At 39.8% G+C, this 21,451-nt stretch overlaps 1 protein-coding gene across 8 annotated transcripts in view; it reads left to right on the top strand.

Moving 5' to 3' along the window:
- The window catches only part of LOC114612741 (probable ATP-dependent RNA helicase DDX60), a 146,498-nt gene that overhangs the window by 84,249 nt on the left and 40,798 nt on the right, over positions 1-21,451 (top strand). For all 8 annotated transcript variants that reach the window (XM_028757764.1, XM_028757765.1, XM_028757766.1 and 5 more), the window contains 2 exons: positions 16,545-16,703; positions 20,692-20,839. In XM_028757764.1, the coding sequence (XP_028613597.1) occupies positions 16,545-16,703; positions 20,692-20,839 (307 nt within the window). The remainder of the gene's footprint in view (positions 1-16,544; positions 16,704-20,691; positions 20,840-21,451) is intronic.

Here is a 21,451-nt window from a genome sequence, read left to right as displayed (position 1 = left end):
ACTGCATCAATGCTTAGCAGAGCAGCATTTTTTAAATTCATAAGCTCACTATGTAAAGCTAAAACATCCAGAGAGGTGTTAGATTTATGCCAAATACACTGCAAGTGTCTTTAAACTTTTGCCTAATTCTAATGACTACCACTGTAAATTTTAGAAGTAACATGAATCCAATAGTATTTGGGATGACACTCGAGATGGCTCCTTACTCTTAAACACTGAATCTCCTTCCAATAATTTGAATAGGATAAAGAGCATCAATCTGTTCTTTCAAATGCCTATCTAAACACTCTTGTATATTCAACATATTAGTAACATTTTTTTGCTAAATAATTAACAAAAGTAGCTGTCTTAACTTCTTGTGTCACAGCAATTTCAGAAGCAGTGGTGCTAACAATTAATGTCATTAAAGCTGTTATACGAGCAATAATCAAGCCCACTACCCTCTTGCTTCTGCTTAAAGCCTGACTCACTTCTTCCAGTACTTGCAAGCTTTTTTCAGTATACCAAGGTTCTGTGATACTCAGGGCAATAAAATAAAAGCTGGTTGATAGACCTCCATAACTGATATGCCAGATACACTAACACAATTAAAAAGTGTACAATCAATGCAACTTACATTAAATACTGTAGAAGAAACAAAAGTAATTTTAACTTGACAATCAAAAGAGCCTTAACACATGTGCTAACATCTGTTTGAAATCCAGATCCTGCCCCAACTTTATCTTTTGTCAACATAACATCATAGAGAACTGCAGCTAACTTCCAGATGTGTCTCTGAAAATGTTCAGAACCAGACTTCCAAATGAAGACTGTTATTTCCAATATTGGTTTCATTTCTAGACCAGTTTATGATTGAGTCTGAATAACTGGTCACATTTAAGAAAAATACAAGAGTCTTTATAACTTCTCTTTTTGAGTCTCTGGTTCGCAAGGTCTAAAAACTTGAGGCAAGGCTGCTTGTCCCATCTGGGGTATAGATAAGCAGTGGTGGGTCAGGGACATATGTCCAATACAGCTTCCCAGACCCCATTGTCAGGGCATTCAGCAAGTCACAGTCAGCACCACTCTTTGTCCTGGCATTCCCATGTCTCACCCATCACTCTGGCAGCCACTATTCTCCTTTGGCATCCTTCAGAAAAAAACACAAACCTGCCCTCTTCCCCATATTAAATACCTGATCAGGATCATGCCTTATGCTAGTAAGTGGATCCTTCTTTTTCACCTATACATAAGTACACCTAGTTGTAGAGTGCCATAGACACTCTGCTCAAAGTTCCTTAGCATCCCAAATTTTTTTTTAAAAAATTTAAAATAAAAGAAAATGATTTAAATAAATTTGTAGTGTACAGGATATACTTCCCCCTTTTTTATTTAATGAAGATACTGATTTAAAGTTCCATGAGCCCCTTCCACAGTACCTTGTCTCTGACAATTATAAGGAATTCCAGTAATATCAGTAATATTAAATTTCTGCCAAAAGGGCTCAAATGTTTGACTAGGTTAGCCAGTTCCATTATCTGTTTTTTGTTTTCCTTTTTTTTTTATTATTGGATACTTTATTTATCTACATTTCAGATGTTATCCCCGTTACCCATCCCCCCACAGAAACCCCTTAACCCATTCCCCCTCCTCCTATTTCTATGAGGGTGTGCCCCCCACAATCCACCCACTTCTACCTCCTCGACCTTGAATTCCCCCTCACTGGTGCATCCAGCCTTAAAGGGATCCCTCCTCTCCCACTGATGCCTGACAAGGCCATCCTCCACTACTTATACAGCTGGAGCTATGGGCCCCTCCATGTGTGTTCCCAGTCTAGCTGTTTAGATCCTGGGAGCTCTGGTTGGTTGGTATTGTTGCTCTCCCCAGGAGGCTGCAAACCCCTCAACTCCTTCAGTCTTCTCCTTAACTCCTCCATTGGAGACCCTGTGATCAATTTAATGGATAGCTGCAAAGATCTGCCTCTGAATATGTCAGGCTCTGGCAGATCTTCTCAGGAGACATGTATATCAGATTCTTGTCAGCATGCACTTCAAGGCATCCACAACAGTGTCTGCATTTGGTAACTGCACATGGGATGGATCCCCAGGTAGGGCAGTCTCTGGACCTTTCTTCCTCCAGAATCCTCTCCACACTTTGTTTAGCATTTGCTGTTGTGAGTATTTTATTACTGCTTCTAAGAAGGACTGAAGAACCTACACTTTAGTCTTTCTTCTTTTGGGGCTACAAGTGGTCTGTGAGTTATATCTTGGGTATTGTGAGATTTTGGGCTAGTATCTACTTATCAATGAGTTCTTACCATGTGAATTTTTTTGTCACTGGGTTACCTCACTCAGGATGATATTTTCTAGTTCTATCCATTTGTCTAAGAATTTCATGAAGTCATTGATTTTAATAGCTGAGTAGCACTCCATTGTGTAAATGTATCATATTTTCTGTATCCACTCCTCTGTTGAAGGACATCCTGGTTCTTTCCAGCATCTGGCTATTATAAATAAGGCTACCATGAACATAGTGGAGCATGTGTCCTTGTTATATGTTGGAACATCTTCTGGGTATATGCTCAGGAGTGATATAGCTGGGTCCTCAGGTAATACTATGTCCAATTTTCTGAGGAAATGCCAGACTGATTTCCAGAGTGGTTGCACCATCTTGCAATCCCAGCAACAATGGAGGAGTGTTCCTCTTTCTCCACATCCTCCCCAGCATCTGCTGTCACCTGAGATTTTAATCTTAGTCATTCTGACTGGTGTGATGTGAAATCTCAGGGTTGTTTTGATTTGCATTTCCCTGATGACTAATGATGTTGAACATTTCTTTAGATACTTCTTAGGCCATCAGATATTCCTTAGTTGAAAAAATTTTTTGAGCTCTCTACCCCATTTTTAATAGGGTTATTTGATCTTCTGGAGCCTAATTTCTTATGGTCTTTGTATGTCTTGAGTATTAGCCCTCTATTAGATGTGAAATTGGTAAAGATTTTTTCCCAATCTGTGGATTGCTGTTTTGTCCTATTGACAGTGTTCGTTGCCTTACAGAAGCTTTGCAATTTTATGAGGTTCCGTTTATCAATTCTTGATCTTAGAGCATAAGCCATTGGTGTTCTGTTCAGGAAAATTTCCCTTGTACCCTTGTATTCGAGGCTCTTTCCTACTTTTTCTTCTATTAGTTTCAGTGTGTCTGGTTTTATGTGGAGGTTCCTACAAGGAGATAAGAATGGATTGATTTGCATTTCCCTACATGCTGACCTCCAGTTGAATCAGTAGCATTTGTTGAAAATGCTTTTTTTTCATTGAATGGTTTTTGTTTCTTTGTCAATGATCAAGTGACCATAGGTATGTGGGTTCATTTCTGAGCCTTCAGTTCTATTACATTGATTTCCTTGCCAATCTCTGTACCAATATCATGCATTTTTTATCATTACTTCTCAGTAGTACAGCTTTGAGGCATGGTGATTCCCCCAGAATCTTTCATTGTTGAAAATAGTTTTTGCTATCCTGGGCTTTTTGTTATTCCAAATGAATTTTAGAATTGCAATTGAGTTGGAATTTTGAAGGGGATTGCATTGAATCTGTAGATTACTCTTGGCAAGATGGTCATTTTTACTATATTAATCCTGCCAATCCATGAGCATGGGAGATCTTTCCATCTTCTGAGATCTTCTTCAATTTCTTTCTTCAGAGATTTGAAGTTCTTATCATACAGACCTGTCACTTCCTTGGTTAGACTCACACTGACATATCTTAATTAATTGTGATTATTGTCAAGGTTGCAATTTCCCTAATTCCTTTCTCAGCCTGTTTATTCTTTGAGTATAGGAAGGCTACTGATTTGTTTGAGTTAATTTTATATCTAGCCACTTTGCTGAAGTTGTTTTTCAGGGTTAGAAGTTCTCTGGTGGAAGTTTTGGGGTCACTTAATTATACTATCATATCATCTGCAAATGCTGATATTTTGACTTCTTCCTTTCCAAATGTATTCCTTTTATCTCCTTTTCTTGTCTAATTGCTCTGACTAGGATTTCCAGTACTATATTGAATAGGTAGGAAGAGACTTGGCAACATTTTCTAGTCCCTGATTTTAGTGGGATGGATTCAAGTTTCTCTCCATTTAATTTGATGTTGACTACTGGTTTACTATATATTGCTTTTACTATTTTTAGGTATAGGCCTTGAATTCCTGTTCTTTCCAAGACTTTTATAATGAAGGGGTGTTGAATTTTGTCAAATGCTTTTTCAGCATCTAGTGAGATGATCATGTGGTTTTTTTTTTCTTTGAGTGTGTTTATATAGTGGATTACGTTGACTGTTTTCCAAATTTTGAACCATCCCTGCATTCCTGGGATAAAGCCTACTTGATCATGACGAATGATTGTTATGATGTGTTCTTGGATTCGGTTTGCGAGAATTTTATTGCATATTTTTGCATCGATATTCATAAGGGAAATTCTACTGAAGTTCTTTTTCATTGTTGGGTCTTTGTGTGGTTTAGCTATGAGCATAATTGTGGTTTCATACAACTAACTGGATGGTGTTCCTTCTGTTTCTATTTTGTGGAATAGTTTGTAGAGAATTGATGTTAGGTCTTCTTGGAAGATCTGATAGAATTCTGCACTAAAACCATCTGGTCCTGGGCTTTTTTTGGTTGGGAGACTTTTAAAGACTGCTGATGTTTCTTTAAGGGTTATAGGACTGTTTAGATGGTTTATTTGCTCCTGATTTAACTTTGGTATCTGGTATCTGTCTAGAAAATTGTCCATTTCATTCAGATTTTCCAGTTTGGTTGAGTAGAGGCTTTTATAGTAGGATCTGGTGATTTTTTGAATTTCCTTAGTTTCTGTAATTCTATATCTTCCTTTTCAGTTTTGATTTTATTAATTTCGATACTGTCTCTGTTCCCTCTGGTTAGTCTAGCTAAGGGTTTATCTATCTTGTTGATTTTCTTGAAGAATCAGCTGCTGGTTTTGTTGATTCTTTGTATAGTTCTTTTTGTTTCTATTTGGATGATTTCAGCCCTAAGTTTGATTATTTCCTGCCATATACTGCTCTTGGGTGCATTTGCTTCTTTTTGTTCTAGAGCTTTTAGGTGTGCTGTCAAGTTGCTAGTGTATGCTCTCTCCAATTTCTTTTTGTAGGCGCTTAGAGCTATGAGTTTTCCTCTTAGCACTGCTTTCTTTTTTTTTTTTTTTTTAACTTTTTTTTTCTTTTTTTTTTTAATTTCTTTTTTTTTTTTGAACATGAAATGCTTTTTTATAGCGTGTTTTACAAGGGGAGGGGGTAAGAGGGTCCAGGTGGTGGAAAAGTACAAAATCTTCTTGGCCTGTGCCTTGAAACATGTCATGGTCTATATGGTACACTGCCTTGAATTATGATCTACCTGCAGTTCTTCAGAAGATATGGTACACTGCTTGAGTTATGGTCTCCCTGCTATTCTTAAGAAGACATGGTACTCTGCTTTGAGTCTATCTGCAGTTGCTAAGCAGGATCTTGCAGCTGCCAAGCTTCAGAGGACATTGTGCAGGTGGGGAAAGGTAGGGGGTAAGGGTAAGGGCGAGGGTCCTGGCTTCTGGCATCTCCCCCTTCTCTGTTTAGTTAGAGAAGGCTTCTTATGTTCAATCCCAACTATGTGAGTTTTGAATTTGGATGTCTAATTATGGGGGGTCTTAGACAAGTTCACAACCCCAAAACACTGATGTGAGACAAGTCACATCGATTGTCGAAGGCTTTAGGCTGTCGACGATGGGCAACGTCAAGGGACTCTGATGTGGATGAAAGGAGGGTGAGAGCCCTGTCTTAGGCCATGTAGGCTGCACCCACTCCCAGCACCACGCACTCCTTTTCGGCTGCATTGGGTGGGCCCCTGGGAAGTGGACCTACAATAATCCCGTCATTGGGCTAACTCACAGCCATCCTAGTCTCTTGTAAATGTTCAAGTTACCAACCATTTGTCAGTTTGGGGTGTAATATTGTCATAAAGGAAGGCTCCCCAATGTTAGCGGCCATATCAAGGGTGGCCTTGGTTTAGGAAAAAGCCAATTTTTGTTGTGGTGATCAAGAGGCCAAGCTCTCTAGCGAGAGAAATGAGGGCAAAGCCAGGCATACCAGGAACCCTTCTGGAGGGCGTGGAAGTCTAGGGGTCGACCGTAGGGGGAGGCAGGGGAGCTGACAGTTGAGTCAGTCTCCTGCGGAGTCACTTCTGGATCCTCTGCAATTTTCAGCTGATGGTAATGAACTTCAACTGCCTTCTTGATGGCAGCATCAACCTGGTTCCGTGGACGACAGGTCACGGGCGATGATCTCTGTCTTGCTCAATCTTGATGTCGTGCGCACATCCTCTCAATGAGGGTCTGTCCGGATGGGTCCGTGCCTCGAGCCCCACATCTGGGTGCCACTTGGCCCGACCGGCGGGTCCTGGTTATTCGTGGGGGCGAGGAGGACTGGAACCTGCTATTCTTCAGAAGATATGGTACACTGCTTGAGTTATGGTCTCCCTGCTATTCTTCAGATGATATGGTACACTGCTTTGAGTCTATCTGCAGTTGCCAAGCAGGATCTTGCAGTTGCCCAGCTTCAGGGGACCTTGTGCAGGTGGGAAAAGGTAGGGGGTGAGGGTAAGGGCGAGGCTCCTGGCTTCTGGTCCATCTGGGTTAGAACTTCTAATAGTAGGCATCACGGGTGATTCAATTTTACCTGGAAAGAAAAAAGAAGGGGATTCTCAGGGAGATTTCTCTTCCCTGGATGTAAATTGTTAATCATCGTATTTATGATTGGGCCTGGCTTTGTGAGGGTATCTATTTTTTCCATTAATATTTGTGGTAGCCGGTTAGCTGTGCCTTCTGTGGTATTGGGCAGGCATATCAGTCCTCGGCTCCATAAGGGAACTGGGACTGGGGCATTCCCTTTATGGGTATGAGGGTCCTTCCCCATATCTGTGGCAAAGTTTTGTTGGTCTTGGTGGTGCCCGAGGTCACCAACATGTTCAGCAAGAGATTTGCCATGAGCTTTCAGCTTTAGAGAGAGAAAAGTGAACAAGGCATGATGGAGAGTATTTCAGGGGGACTCCTTCTGAGGGGGTACCGTTCCCCCTCTTTTGTTTTTAAAGCCAATTTTTCAGAGTTCTTGTAAAATCAGGGCAGAAGCGCCAACAGTTGCTCCTTCCACACTCAGAGAGTCATGAAGACCTTATTTAAGGATATATAAATCTATATTAATAATCTTTTGTCAAAGGACTTTTATAGCTCCACTGACAATTAATCAGACTATATGATATATCGATTAGAAATAGCTTTTTCTACTTTTTGTGAGATTACCTCTCTTTTGTCAATTAACTGTTGAGGAAGTTAGGGTTTACCTCTCTCTTGAGAATATTGAACAGAGATTTAAATTCTTTTGTGGAGAGCTTAAAATAGTATCTTAGCCAATTTGCATCTCCTAGAAACTTTTGAAATTAATTTAAAATAAATAGACTCCCTTTTTTTTAAATCCTTTATCTGTGTGGGGTTTTTATTGGGTATTATACGTATTTACCTTTCAATGTTGTCTCCTTTCTCATTCTCCCCCCAAATCCCTTATCCCCTACCCCTTCCTCCTAATTTTTGTGATGGTGTGCTCCAAACATCCTCCCAGTCCCATCTCCCTGCTCTCGAATTCCAACACAGTAGGGGATCCAAACTTTTGGGGACCTTGGCCCTCCACTTTCACTGGAGTCTAACAAGGTCACCCTCAATTCCCTATACAGGTGCTTGAGTCACTCCCTTTGTGCTCTCTGGTTGGTGGTTTAGACTTTGGGAGTTCTGGTTGAAACTTTTGATGCTCCTTCTAAAAAGGACCAACGCATTCATACTTTGGTCTTCCTTCTTCTATGTGAGTTTTATGTGGTCTATATGAAGATTCTTAGAAATTGTGAGCTTTTGGGCTAATATCCACTTATCAGTGAGTGCATACCATGTATGTTCCTTTGAGATTGGGTCATCTCACTCAAGATGATATTTTCCAGCTCCATCCATTTGCCTAGGAATTTTGTGAACTGATTGTTTTTAATAGCTGAGTAGTACTCCATTGTATAAATGTACCACATTTTCTGCATCCATTCTTCTGTTGAAGGGCATCTGGGTTCTTTCCAACTTCTGGCTATTATAAATAAGGCTGCTATGAACATGGTGGAGCATGTGTCCCTGTTGTATGTTGAAACTCCTTTTGGGTATATGCCCAGGAGTGGTATAGCTGGGTCCCTAGGTAACGCTATGTTCAATTTTCTGAGATACCGCCAGACTGCCTTCCATAGTGGTTGTACCAGTTTACAATCCCACCAACAGTGGAGGAGTGTTCCTCTTTCTCCACATCCTCGCCAACATGTACTGTCACCTGTGTTTTTGATCTTAGCCATTCTGACTGGTGTGAGGTGGAATCTCAGTGTTGTTTTCATTTGCATTTCCCTGATGACTAGGGATGCTGAACACTTCTTTAGGTGCTTCTCAACCATTCGAGCTTCCTCAGTTGAGAATTCTTTGTTCAGGTCTGTGCTCCATTTTTTAATAGGGTTCTTTGATTGTCTAGAGTCTAATTTCTTCAGTTCTTTGTATACCTTGGATATTAGCCCTTTATCAGATGTAGGGTTGGTGAATATCTTTTCCCAATCTGTTGGTTGCCGCTCTGTCCTATTGACTGTGTCCTTTGCTTTACAGAAGCTTTGCAGCTTTATGAGGTCCCATTTGTCAATTTTTGGTCTTAGAGCACAGGCCATTGGCGTTCTGTTCAGGAACTTTTTCCCTGTGCCTATGTATTCCAGGCTTTTTCCCAGTTTCTCTTCTATTAGTTTCAGTGTGGCTGGTTTTAGGTGGAGGTCCTTAATCCACTTGGAATTGAGCTTTGTACAAGGAGATAAGTATGGATCAATTTTCATTTTTCTACATGCTGACCACCAGTTGGACCAGCACCATTTGTTGAAAATGCTATCTTTTTTCCATTCGATGGTTTTAGCCCCTTTGTCAAAGATTAAGTTACCATAGGTATGGGGGTTCATTTCTGGGTCTTCTATTCTATTCCACTGATCCTCCTGCCTGTCTCTGTTCCAATACCATGCAGTTTTTATCACTATTGCTTTGTAGTACAGCTTGAAGTCGGGGATGGTGATTCCTCCAGAAGTTCTTTTATTGCTGAGAGTAGTTTTCGCAATCCTGGGTTTTTGTTATTCCAAATAAATTTTAAGATTGCTCTTTCTATCTCTGAGAAGAATTGAGTGGGAATTTTGATGGGGATTGCATTAAATCTGTAGATGGCTTTTGGCAAAATAGCCATTTTTACTATATTAATCCTTCCAATCCATGAGCATGGGAGATCTTTCCATCTTCTGAGATCGGCTTCGATTTCTTTCTTCAGGGGAATGAAGTTCTTGTCATACAGGTCTCTTACTTGCTTGGTTAGGTTCACACCAAGGTATTTTATATTATCTGTGACTATTTTGAAGGGTGTCATTTCCATAATTTCTTTCTCAGCCAGTTTATCTTTTGAGTAGAGGAAGGCTACTGATTTGCTTGAGTTAATTTTATATCCAGCCACTTTGCTAAAGTTGTTTATCAGGTTTAGGAGTTCTCTGGTGGAAGTTTTGGGGTCACTTAAGTATACTATCATATCATCTGCAAATAGTGAGATTTTGACTTCTTCCTTTCCAATTTGTATCCCTTTGACCTCCTTGTGTTGCTTAATTGCTCTGGCTAGGACTTCCAATACTATATTAAATAAGTAGGGGGAGAGTGGGCAGCCTTGCCTAGTCCCTGATTTTAGTGGGATTGCTTCAAGTTTCTCTCCATTTAGTTTAATGCTGGCTACTGGTTTGCTGTAAATTGCTTTTACTATGTTTAGGTATGGACCTTGAATTCCTGACCTTTCCAAGACTTTTATCATGAAGGGGTGTTGAATTTTGTCAAATGCTTTCTCAGCATCTAGTGAGATGATCATGTGGTTTTTTTCTTTGAGTTTGTTTATATAATGGATTACATTGATGGATTTCCGAATATTGAACCAACCCTGCATTCCTGGGATGAAGCCAACTTGATCGTGATGGATAATTGTTTTGATGTGTTCTTGAATTCGGTTCGCTAGAATTTTATTGAGTAATTTTGCATCAATGTTCATAAGGGAGATTGGCCTGAAGTTCTCTTTCTTTGTTGGGTCTTTGTGTGGCTTAGGTATGAGTGTAATTGTGGCTTCAAAGAATGAGTTGGGTAGTGTACCTTCTGTTTCTATTTTGTGGAATAGTTTGAAAAGAATTGGGATTAGGTCTTCCTTGAAGGTCTGATAGAATTCTGCACTAAAACCGTCTGGTCCCGGGCTTTTCTTTGTAGGGAGACTTTTAATGACTGCTTCTATTTCTTTTGGGGTTATGGGACTGTTTAGATGGTTTATCTGGTCCTGATTTAACATTGGCAACTGGTATTTGTCTAGGAAATTGTCCATTTCATCCAAATTTTCCAATTTTGTTGAATATAGGCTTTTGTAGTAGGATCTGATGATTTTTTTAATTTCCTCAGTTTCTGTTGTTATGTCCCCCTTTTGAGTTCTGATTTTATTAATTTGGATACTGTCTCTCTGCCCTCTGATTAGTCTAGCTAAGGGTTTATCTATCTTGTTGATTTTCTCAAAGAACCAACTCCTGGTTTTATTGATTCTTTGGATAGTTCTTTTTGTTTCAATTTGGTTGATTTCAGCCCTGAGTTTAATTATTTCCTGCCTTCTACTCCTCTTGGGTGTATTAGCTTCTTTTTGTTCTAGGTCTTTCAGGTGCTCTGTCAAGCTGTTAGTGTATGTTCCCTCCAGTTTCTTTTTGTAGGCACTTAGAGCTATGAATTTTCCTCTTAGCACTGCTTTCATTGTATCCCATAAATTTTGGTATGATGTGTCATCATTTTCATTAAATTCTAAAAAGTTTTTAATTTCTTTCTTTATTTCTTCCCTTACCTGATTATCAAGGAGTAGGGTGTTGTTCAGTTTCCATGTAAATGTGGGCTTTCCATTCTCTTTGTCATTTTTGAAGACCAGCCTTAGACCATGGTGATCTGATAGGATGCAGGGAATTATTTCAATTTTCTTATATCTGTTGAGGCCTGTCTTGTGCCCAATTATATGGTCTATTTTGGAGAAGGTACCATGAGGTGCTGAGAAAAAGGTATATTCTTTTGCTTTAGGGTGAAATGTTCTATAGATATCTGTTAAGTCCATTTGGTTCATAACTTCTGTTAGTTTTACTGTATCTCTATTTAGTTTCTGTTTCCATGATTTATCCATTGCTGAGAGTGGGGTGTTGAAGTCTCCCACTATTATTATGTGAGGTACAATGTGTGTTTTGAGCTTTAGTAAGGTTTCTTTTATGAAATTCGATGCTCTTGCCGGGCGGTGGTGGCGCACGCCTTTAATCCCAGCACTTGGGAGGCAGAGGCAGGCGGATTTCTGGGTTTGAGAGTTCGAGGCTAGCCTGGTCTACAGAGTTCCAGGACAGCCAGGGCTACACAGAGAAACCCTGTCTCGAAAAACCAAAAAAAAAAAAAAACAATAAAGAAATTCGATGCTCTTGTATTTGGCGCATAGATATTCAGAATTGAGAGTTCATGTTGGTTGACTTTTCCTTTGACAAGTATGAAATGTCCTTCCTTATCCTTTTTGATTGTTTTAAGTTGAAAGTTGATTTTATTCGATATTAGAATGGCCACTCCCGCTTGTTTCTTAGTGCCATTTGCTTGAAAAATTGTTTTCCAACCTTTTACTCTAAGGTAGTGTCTGTCTTTGTCACTGAGGTGGGTTTCCTGTAAGCAGCAAAAAGCTGGGTCCTGTTTGCGTATCCAGTCCGTTAGCCTATGCCTTTTTATTGGGGAATTGAGTCCATTGATGTTAAGAGATATTAAGGAGAGGGTGTTCTTGCTTCCTGTCATTTTTGCTAATAGTGGAAACATCGTTTGTGTGGTTATCTTCTTTTGGGTTTGATGGAAAATGATTATTTTCTTGCTCTTTCTGGGGTATGATTCCCCTCCTTGTATTGGAGCTTTCCTGCTATTATCCTTTGTAAAGCTGGTTTTGTGGGAAGATACTGTGTAAATTCAGTTTTGTCATGGAATATCTTAGTTTCTCCGTCTATGGTAATTGAGAGTTTTGCTGGGTAAAGTAGCTTGGGCTGGCATTTATGTTCTCTTAGGGTTTGTATGATATTTGTCCAGGATCTTCTGGCTTTTATAGTATCTGGTGAGAAGTCAGGTGTAATTCTGATAGGTTTGCCTTTATATGTTATTTGGCCTTTTTCCCTTACTGCTTTTAAAATTCTGTCTTTGTTTTGTACATTTTGAGTCTTGATTATTATGTGACGGGAGGTATTTCTTTTTTGATCTAGTCTGTTTGGCGTTCTGTAGGCTTCTTGTGTGATTATGGGCATCTCATTCCTTAGGTTAGGGAAGTTTTCCTCAATAATTTTGTTGAAGATATTTACTGGCCCTTTAAGTTGGGAATCTTCACTCTCATCTATACCTATTATCCTTAGGTTTGGTCTTCTCATTGCGTCCTGGATTTCCTGGATATTTTGAGATAGCAACTTTTTGCATTTTGCATTTTCTTTGATAGTTGTGTCAATATTTTCTAAGGTATCTTCTGCACCTGAGATTCTTTCTTCTATCTCTTGTATTCTGTTGGTGATGCTTGTGTCTATGACTCCTGATTTCTTTTTTAGGTTTTCTATCTCCAGAATAGTCTCCCTTTGTGATTTCTTTATTGTTTCCACTTCCATTTTTATGTCCTGGATGGTTTTGTTCAATTCCTTCATCTGTTTGTTTGTGTTTTCTTGTAATTCTTTAAAGGATTTTTGTGTTTCTTTAAGGACTTCATCCTGTTTTCCTGTGTTCTCCTCAAGTTTTTTGATAGTGTTATTTACTTCCTTCTTGTAGTCCTCTAGCATCATCATTAGAAATGATTTTAGATCTGGTTCTTGTTTTCCTGGTGATATGGGGAGTTCAGGACTTTCTAATGTGGGAGAACTAGGTTCTGATACTGGCAAGTACCTTGGGTTGCTGGTGCTTGTGTTCTTGCGCTTGCCTTTCGCCATCTGGATCACCTTTGTGCTATCAGAGCTGTCTCTGACTGGGGCCTGTCTTTCCTATTATCTAGGTTGTGTCAGAACTGTTTGGGATGGGTTTTGCTGCTTGAGTTAGAGATGAGGCCCAAGATGTGCTTGGTGCTCAGGTGGAAACCGGAAGGGGCCGGGGCTCTGGGTCAGGAGCGGATTCCTGGATCCCAATGAGTCCCAGTGGGTCCCAGTGGGTCCCAGTTGCTCCCTGATTGGGGGCGAGCACTGCCACCTCCTAGCCTAAGAAACTGCTTGAGCTAGCTTGAGCCAGGGAGAGCCCCGCTCCCTCTAGGTTCTGTGAGATTGGGTGCAGAGCTGACTCCCGGGATCTGCTCTGGCACAGACCGGAAGGAACCCACGCTCCGGGTCCTGGAGTGAACTCCTGGGTCCCAGTGGGTCCTAGCCACTCCCTGTTCGGGGGCAAGCACTGCCACCTCCTAGCCCAAGACCCTGCTTGGCACAGAGGTCCTGCGAGCCCCGCTTCCTCTGGAGTCTGCGAGATTGGGTGCAGAGCTGCCTCCCGGGATCTGCGAGTGCTCAGGCCCCGACAGGATGGAGCCCGCTCCAGGCCAGGAGCGAATTCCTGGGTCCCAGTGGGTCCCTGTTGCTCCCTGTTTGGGGTGAGTGCTGCTTTTTCCTTACCTGGGATGCTGCGTGAGTTCAAGCTCCTGGGAGTCCCTGTTTTTCTTGGTTTTCTGCCAGCACTGCTTTCATTATGTCCCATAAGTTTTGGTATGATGTCCTCATTTTCATTAAATTCTAAAAAGTCTTTAATTTCTTTCATTATTTCGTCCCTGACCAAGTTATCATTCCATAGAATGTTGTTCAATTTCCATGTATATGTAGTCTTTCCATTAATTTTATCGTTATTGAAGACCAGTCTTAATTCATGGTGATCTGATAGGATGCATGGGATTATTTAAATCTTCTTGTATCTGTTGGGACCTATTTTGTGACCAATTATATGGTCAGTTTTGGAGAAAGTACCATGAAGTGCTGAATAGAAGGTATATTCTTTTGTTTTTAGACGAAATGTTCTAAAAATATCTGTAAAATCCATTTGGTTCATAACTTCTGTTAGTTTGACAGTTTCTCTGTTTAGTTTCTGTTTCCATGATCTGTCCATTGATGAAAGTGTGGTATTGAAGTCTTCCACTATTATTGTGTGAGATGCAATGCATGCTTTGAACTTTGGTAAAGTTTCTTTTATGAATGTGAGTGCCCTTGCATTTAAAGCATAGATGAGATTGATTTTTCCTTTGCGGAGTATGATGTGTCCATCCTTATCTTTCTTGATAACTTCTGGTTGAAAGTTGATTTTTTTAGTTACTAGAATGACTACTCTAGCTTGTTTCTTGGGAACATTTTCTTGGAAAATTGTTTTCCAGCCTTTTATTCTGAGGTAGTGTATATGATTGTCACTCAAGTGCCTTTTCTCTGTACAGCAAAATGTTGGGTCCTGTTTATATATCCAGTCATTAGTCTATGCCTTTTTATTTTTATTGTCCATTGATGTTAAGAGATATTAAGGAAAGTGATTGCTGCCTCCTGTTATTTTTGTTTTTAAAGGTAGAGTTACGTTTGTGTAGCTATCTACTTTTGGGTTTGTTGGAAGATTACTTTCTTGCTTTTTCTAGGGTATAATTTCCCTCCTTGTATTGGAGGTTTCCCTGTATTATCCTTTGTAGGGTTGTATTTGTTGACAGATATTGTATAAATTGGGTTTTGTCATGGAGTATCTTGGTTTCTCCAATTATGTTCATTGAGGGTTTTGCTGGGTACAGTAGTCTGGGCTGGCATTTGTGTTCTCTTAGTGTCTTTATGATATCTGTCCAGAATCTTTTTGCTTCCATAGGCTCTGGTGAGATGTCTGGTGTAATTTTGATAGGTCTGCCTTTATATGTTACTTGACCTTTTCCCCTTACTGCTTTTAATATTTTTTCTTTGTTTTGTGCTTTGGGTGTTTTATTATGTGACGGGGGAATTTCTTTTCTTCTCTAGTTTATTTGGAGTTCTGTAGGCCTCTTGTTTGTTCATAAGCATCCTTTTCTTTGGGTTAGGGAAGTTTTCTTCTATAATTTTGTTGAAGATATTTACTGGTTCTTTAAGTTGGGAATCTTTGCTTTCTTCTATACCTATTATCCTTAGGTTTCGTCTTCTCATTGTGTCCTGGATTTCCTGGATGTTTTGTGTTAGGAGATTTTTGCATTTTGTATTTTCTTTGACAGTTGTGTCAATGTTTTCTCTGGTATCTTCTGCACCTGAGATTCTCTCTTCTAATTCTTGTATTCTGTTGGTGATACTTGCATCTATGACTCGTGACCTGTTTCCTAGCTTTTCTGTCTCCAGGGTAGTCTCCCTTTATGATTTCTTTATTGTTTCTACTTCCATTTTTATGTCCTGAGTTGTTTTGTTCAATTCCTTCACCTGTTTTGTTGTGTTTTCTTCTAATTCTTTTAGAGATTTTTGTGTTTCCTTTTTAAGGGCTTCTACCTGTTTACCTGTGTTCTCCTGTATTTCTTTGAGGGAGTTATTTATGTCCTTCTTTAAGTTCTCTATCATCATCATAAGAAGTGAGTTTATATTTGAATTTTTCTTTCCTGGTGTCATGTGGTATTCAGGTCTTGCTATGGTTGGAGAAGTGGGTTCTGATGATGCCAAGTAACCTTGGTTTCTGTTGCTTAAGTTTTTGCACTTGCCTTTTGCCATCTGGTTATTTCTTGTGCTACCTACACTCATTGTCTCTGACTGTAGCCTTTCTGTCCTGTTATTTGGTTGTGTCAGAACTCCTCAGAGTCCAGCCGTTTCTGTGATCCCGTGATCCTGAGACCCTGGTTGTGATAGCTCCTGGGAGTCAGGCTGCTTCTGGGATCCTGAAATCCTGGTGTGACCGAGCTCCTGAGATCCTGAGATCCTGTGATCCTATTATCCTATGTTCTTGGGCATTTTAGAGCTTCTGGGAATCCAGACTCCTCTGGGTTTTGGGAAATTGGGAGCAGAGCTGACGCCCTAGGACTTCTCTCTGTACAGGTGCAGACTGGAAGGGCTCCACTGGCCTTTATTCAGTTTCTGGGTGCCCGTGGGTCCCAACTACTCCCTGTGTATGTGTGGGGGTTGTTGCGTCCTACTCACCTACAATCCTGGGTAACACAACTAGAACAGAGAGACTGAATCTTGTGATTTTTTTTTTATTGGATATTTTATTTACATTTCATATGTTATCCCCTTACCCCATCCCCCACCCACCCGGGAACCCCTCATCCCCTTACCCCTCCTCCTTCTTCTCTGTGGATGTAACCCCCACCTATCCCCCCCCACTCCCACTTCCCCACCCTCAAAATTCCCACCCCCTGGGGCGTCCAGCCTTCATGAGGTCAAGGATCTCATCTTCCACCTGTGCCCGGCAGGGCCCTCTACTCTTACATATTATGTTCATTTGTTTCCAGATTTAAATTAAATACTGTAGAAAACTGTGCTTGCAAGGCTTGCGAATTCCTGGAGGAAAAACAGGAGGAGAAAAGACCTCCAAAAGCTGATAAAGAGGCTCATACCATGGCTAACAAACTTCGAAAAGTTAAAAAATCTCTGGAGAAACAAAAGATAATGTAAGTATTTCACTAAGCAAATTGGCTACATATCGGTTTGTACAACCCAAATGTCTTAGTAGGAAGCACGCACTGAAAATGCTCTATAATGAATTAGTTCTGATTACTTCTTGGACTGTTCTTGTTTTTAAATTTCAGAGGGAGAATTGGGTGAAGACAAGTGACCAGCACTACATATTTCTTATCTGTATAGATTAAATTTATGATTGTTAAAAGCTGATCCAGATTCTGTCAGTCTTTGTGTATTGCAGAACTTGACAGGATTATCCCAGTTGTTCAGGCATTTTGTCTTGATTCACGACCTACTATTGCAATGTCAGCCATAGAATGTGTTTGAGATTGGATTATAATGCCAGTTTCACACTTGGAAGCTCATTGCTCTCAGCATATAGTTCTGCCATCTCTAGGGCAATAATAATAATAATAATAATAATAATAATAATAATAATATTCTCTTTATGTTCCTCTCTACCTTCAGTGATTGTGTGGGTTGAAAACTCATCATATTTTTCCCAGGTCTTTAGCAACTCTAGAGTCTCCAGGTTCAGTCCTCTTCTACCTAACTGATATGTGCTTATAAACTTAGAAACTAGTTAGATTATCTGGTGTGCTGAGTGTTCTTTGTCTGTTGCCTAGTGAATGGAGGCTACTGTTGGTCATCCAACATGTTTCATATTTGATTTTACTTTTCCCACTCATTTTCTATAACTTCCTTTTAGGATATTTATGGCTGTTTTTACTTCAATTGTTCTTCCAACTCTTTCTTTGCATGAGCCCCACTAGCTGCTTCTTCAGTACCTTCACCCTCATTGCTTCCAAAGTGTATACTCATAAATTCGTTATCGATTGTCTGAATCTTGTACTGATTCTGTAGCTTAGATCTATACTTTCTTGCATGTTTTACTTTGTTTAGTTAGAAAACTAATTATTTCATATTTTTCAAAACAGCCACACTGAGCATCCCTCCTTGTCTAAAAAATCCAAAATCCAAAATTGTTTAAAATCTGTAGCTCTGGGTGCTCATGCGACACTCTATATAGAAATTTTTACTTGATAAAACTTTGTTTTATGTATAAATTTATTTCAAATATGTATAAAATTTCCCTTCAGGCTATATGTAGACAGTAGTCTAGATAAAACCTAAATAAAATTTCTTGTTTAGACTTGTGCACCATCCTGAGATATGCTGTTATTTATTGCCTAGTCTTCCAAAATCCAAAAACTGAAATTCAGTGTTTAAGCACTTTAGATAAGGGACACTAAGTCTTTATTAGTTTCTGTAAATTCTGAGCTTCTTTGCAACAAGAGGCACACATTTATTTTCTTCTTGGCATCTCTATAGCCTGTCAGATGATCATTTTTCCAGGGATTTTTACTTTAAAACTATTTTTTAAAAGATGATAACGATTGGGAAATTTATGCATGAATATTGTATTTAGATCATTCATCCCCACACTCTCCTCCAGGTCCTTTCTTGTTCCTTCTTTCTCAAATCCATGGTCTCTTCATTTTTAATTAGTTACATACACACACACACACACACACACACACACACACACACACACGTGCACATGCGCGCACATATACGAATATGAATATATCCTCTCAACTGTGGTTATATGAATAGATGTTTGGTTATAACCACTTATTGGGTAACCTATCAGAAGGCTAATCCTGAGTCTCCCTCTTTTCTCATCAAATTAATTGTCTATATCTCTTTAGGGGTGGGTTCTTATGAGATTTTCCTCATTTGGGTGACCATATTGTTAAGATTTCATGGATTAAGATTCTCTGTTGTATATAGAAGGCACTACCTGGTAGCAGATGTCCTGATCTTCTTACTTTTCTGGTCTCTATGCCCCATTTCCTCAGTGTCCCTGGAACTTTAGGTATAGGAGTTGTATTGTAGGTATATCAGTTGGGGATATGAACCCCATGATTAGTTGTTCTCTGCATTTTGACCAGCTGATGATTTCTGTGACAGGCTCTGTCTACTGTAAAATGAAGCTTCTTTGGTGAGGGTGAGAGCTATACTTTTCTGTGTATGGAGGAATAAGGATTTCAAAGGTGGCTGGTGATTAGTATATTGGTTTAGAAATCCAGCAATTGTTGTTTCTCCTCCACAACCTGTTGTTTCATCAGCCACGTGTCATTTGCTAGGTTGACAGAACCAGCTATGAATAGTCCCAATATTGAGTATGTCCTTAAGTCTAATGAGTTGTTGTTAATTATCCTATAAAGTTAAGAGCCACTGCTGCACCATTGGAGATATATTGCTATGCTACTGTTGTAGTTGTAGGCTTTACTGGGTAAAAGTCTATTCATTGCTTTGTTCCCTTGGCAGCATGTATAGCTCCTTCAGGTGCTCTGAAAGCTAGTGCCTATGGAGGTCTAGAGATATTTTTAAGTTAGGAGCTTAGATTTTCTTTGAAGTTGAAACAAACTTTTAGAGCATCTCTGATTCTAATATTCCAAACTCTAGAGCAAGCTAGAATTCCCTGTGGATCCTTTTGTGTATAATGCCTCTGCATGTTTTGCTGTTTTCTGAGCAGTGTATTTTTTGTAGGCAGTGAACTCCAAGAGGAATATATGCAGGAAGTTTAAGATTTCTTGGTAAATGATCTGTTTTAGGCTAGCTCTGCTTCAGGGATTCAGGAGCCTTGTGTTAGTGTGGGTTAGTGACCAGCAACTCAAGCTGTCAACAAGAAAGGGGTTTGCTATCTTTAACACTCTCACTGTAAGGAGGGTGGGTAGCCTGATTCCGACCCTATGCATTGGAAAGTAACATTCTGATTCTTCTCTATCTGCATCCATTTCTGAAACAGGAGGAACCCCTAAAGAAATATACCTACCAAGAGTTCACTTTTACACGGCCATGTTTGTTGAGCTGGAAGAACATTTTGGCTATTTTCTTTAGCAGTTTTCATTAACAGTTATTTTACTTAATAGTTTAAAAATAGAGTTAGACACTAACCTACGTTTTTCTGCAAGTACTTTAGCAGATGTTTTGAAAATGTAGGGCTAGGCCTTTCAACAATCATGCTGTTTCCTTCCTTGTTAAATGCTAGCTGGAAATGGTGTATTCTGAATGTACAATTTATACCACTCTATGGTAGAATACCAGTAACCTCATCTTCTCATATTCAGAAATGTCTTATTTACATATTTAAGAGGCAAAGAATATGAAGGAAGTGTACATGACCCTAGCAAGTATAAACAACTGGTGTACTCAGGGGTCCCGGGGAATGGGATTACTTAAGGGTCTTGGCCAGGTTTATGGAGGTGTCCTAGGTTTGATTCCCTCATAGCACATGCTGAGAAGGGCTGTGCATGCCTTAGTGAAGGACTGTGCTCATAAAGAATTCACGAAGAGGAACAGGAGGGAGATGGGAAAGCACAGTTAAGATGTGGCTTCTGCTTGCAGAAAGCCTGAACTTGGTCCCTTTGAGAGCTCCAGAGTGTTCCCATCCCATCCCATTCCAGCTGATTGTTATGCTTCACAGCAGGCAATCTCTCAGAGGAGCTTTCACCAACTGAGGCGAATTCTCTAGAGGATAGTACATCTAAGCACCTTTAGCAACCACGCAGAGCAGCTCCTCTCTCCACCTCAAGGAGGAAGGAGAATGGCCCGAGCTGGTAAAGCAGACTGGGAAGAACACATTGTCTCCAACTTGAGAGTCAGAAAGGTTGAAGGAAAGAAAACAATTATCATCCTTAGCAAGATGAAGGAAGGGTCACCAGGGGAAAAGGGTAGAGTGGAGAAAACAAAAAAAATCACATTCGTAATGGATTTATCTTGAGGGATCCATTATGGAGGGAAAGTCTCCAGAGGCTGATGAACAAGCACATTGGGGGCAGGGCACTGAGTCATGATAGTATAAATGCATGAAACAGTGACTCTGGTCGATAAGCAGGCCTTAGGATACTTTGGACTTTCTGTAGTGGTTGGATACAAATATTGATTTCCTAAAACTGTATTTTTATAAAGAGATGAAAAGGGCCAGAAATCTCTCAGAAGATTGGATCAAAGCCTTATGCATGAAGCTGAACACAATTACCTCCTGAAGAGTCTGGAGAAGAATCTAGAGATTCCCAAGGACTGCACGTATGCTGATCAGAAGGCAATAGATGATGAGGTCGGTACCTAGATGAGACCACTGCTCCTGGAGTATGTTGGTCATCAGAAAAGCTTCTCCCAGGCAGGCAGTGTTGGCCACACTGTGTAATCTCAACAGGAAGTTCTTGTGAGCTGGGAATGTAACAGACAGGACATTTTGCTACATACCTCCTCAGCGTTATATACCCCATTGAAAACGTGGATCCCCGTAGAACAATATATCTAGATCTTGACAGCAATTCTTAAAATTAGAGTCTTTCTATATTTCAGCTAAAAATTTTCATCGAAGTGTCACTAAGATATACAAAATTGATTTGCCCCATCACCTTTAAACTTTTTTCTCTTTGAAATATTGTTTATAAATGACATACTTGACAATAAAAGCAATTTCAGTAAAAGCAATTGCATACACACACACTTACACACTTACACATACATTTATGTGTGTTCATTATATCATGAGTCTTTTTTTGGCAGCTTCATAATCTGTTTTCATGACCAAGTATGTACACCATTGTTTTAATTGATCTTTGACATTCTGTCTTATAAGGAGCTATATAATCCAAATAGCTAGGTATTGCCTTTTACTTTTGGAGACTTAAGCTTCTCCCTTCTCTCTGGGTATTGAATT

The sequence above is a fragment of the Grammomys surdaster genome, unplaced genomic scaffold (assembly GCF_004785775.1).
Source record: "Grammomys surdaster isolate TR1022 unplaced genomic scaffold, NIH_TR_1.0 126182, whole genome shotgun sequence".
In the NCBI taxonomy this organism is placed as follows: domain Eukaryota; kingdom Metazoa; phylum Chordata; class Mammalia; order Rodentia; family Muridae; genus Grammomys; species Grammomys surdaster.
Note: the sequence above shows the minus strand (reverse complement) of the source record. Positions and strands in the feature narration are given on the sequence as shown.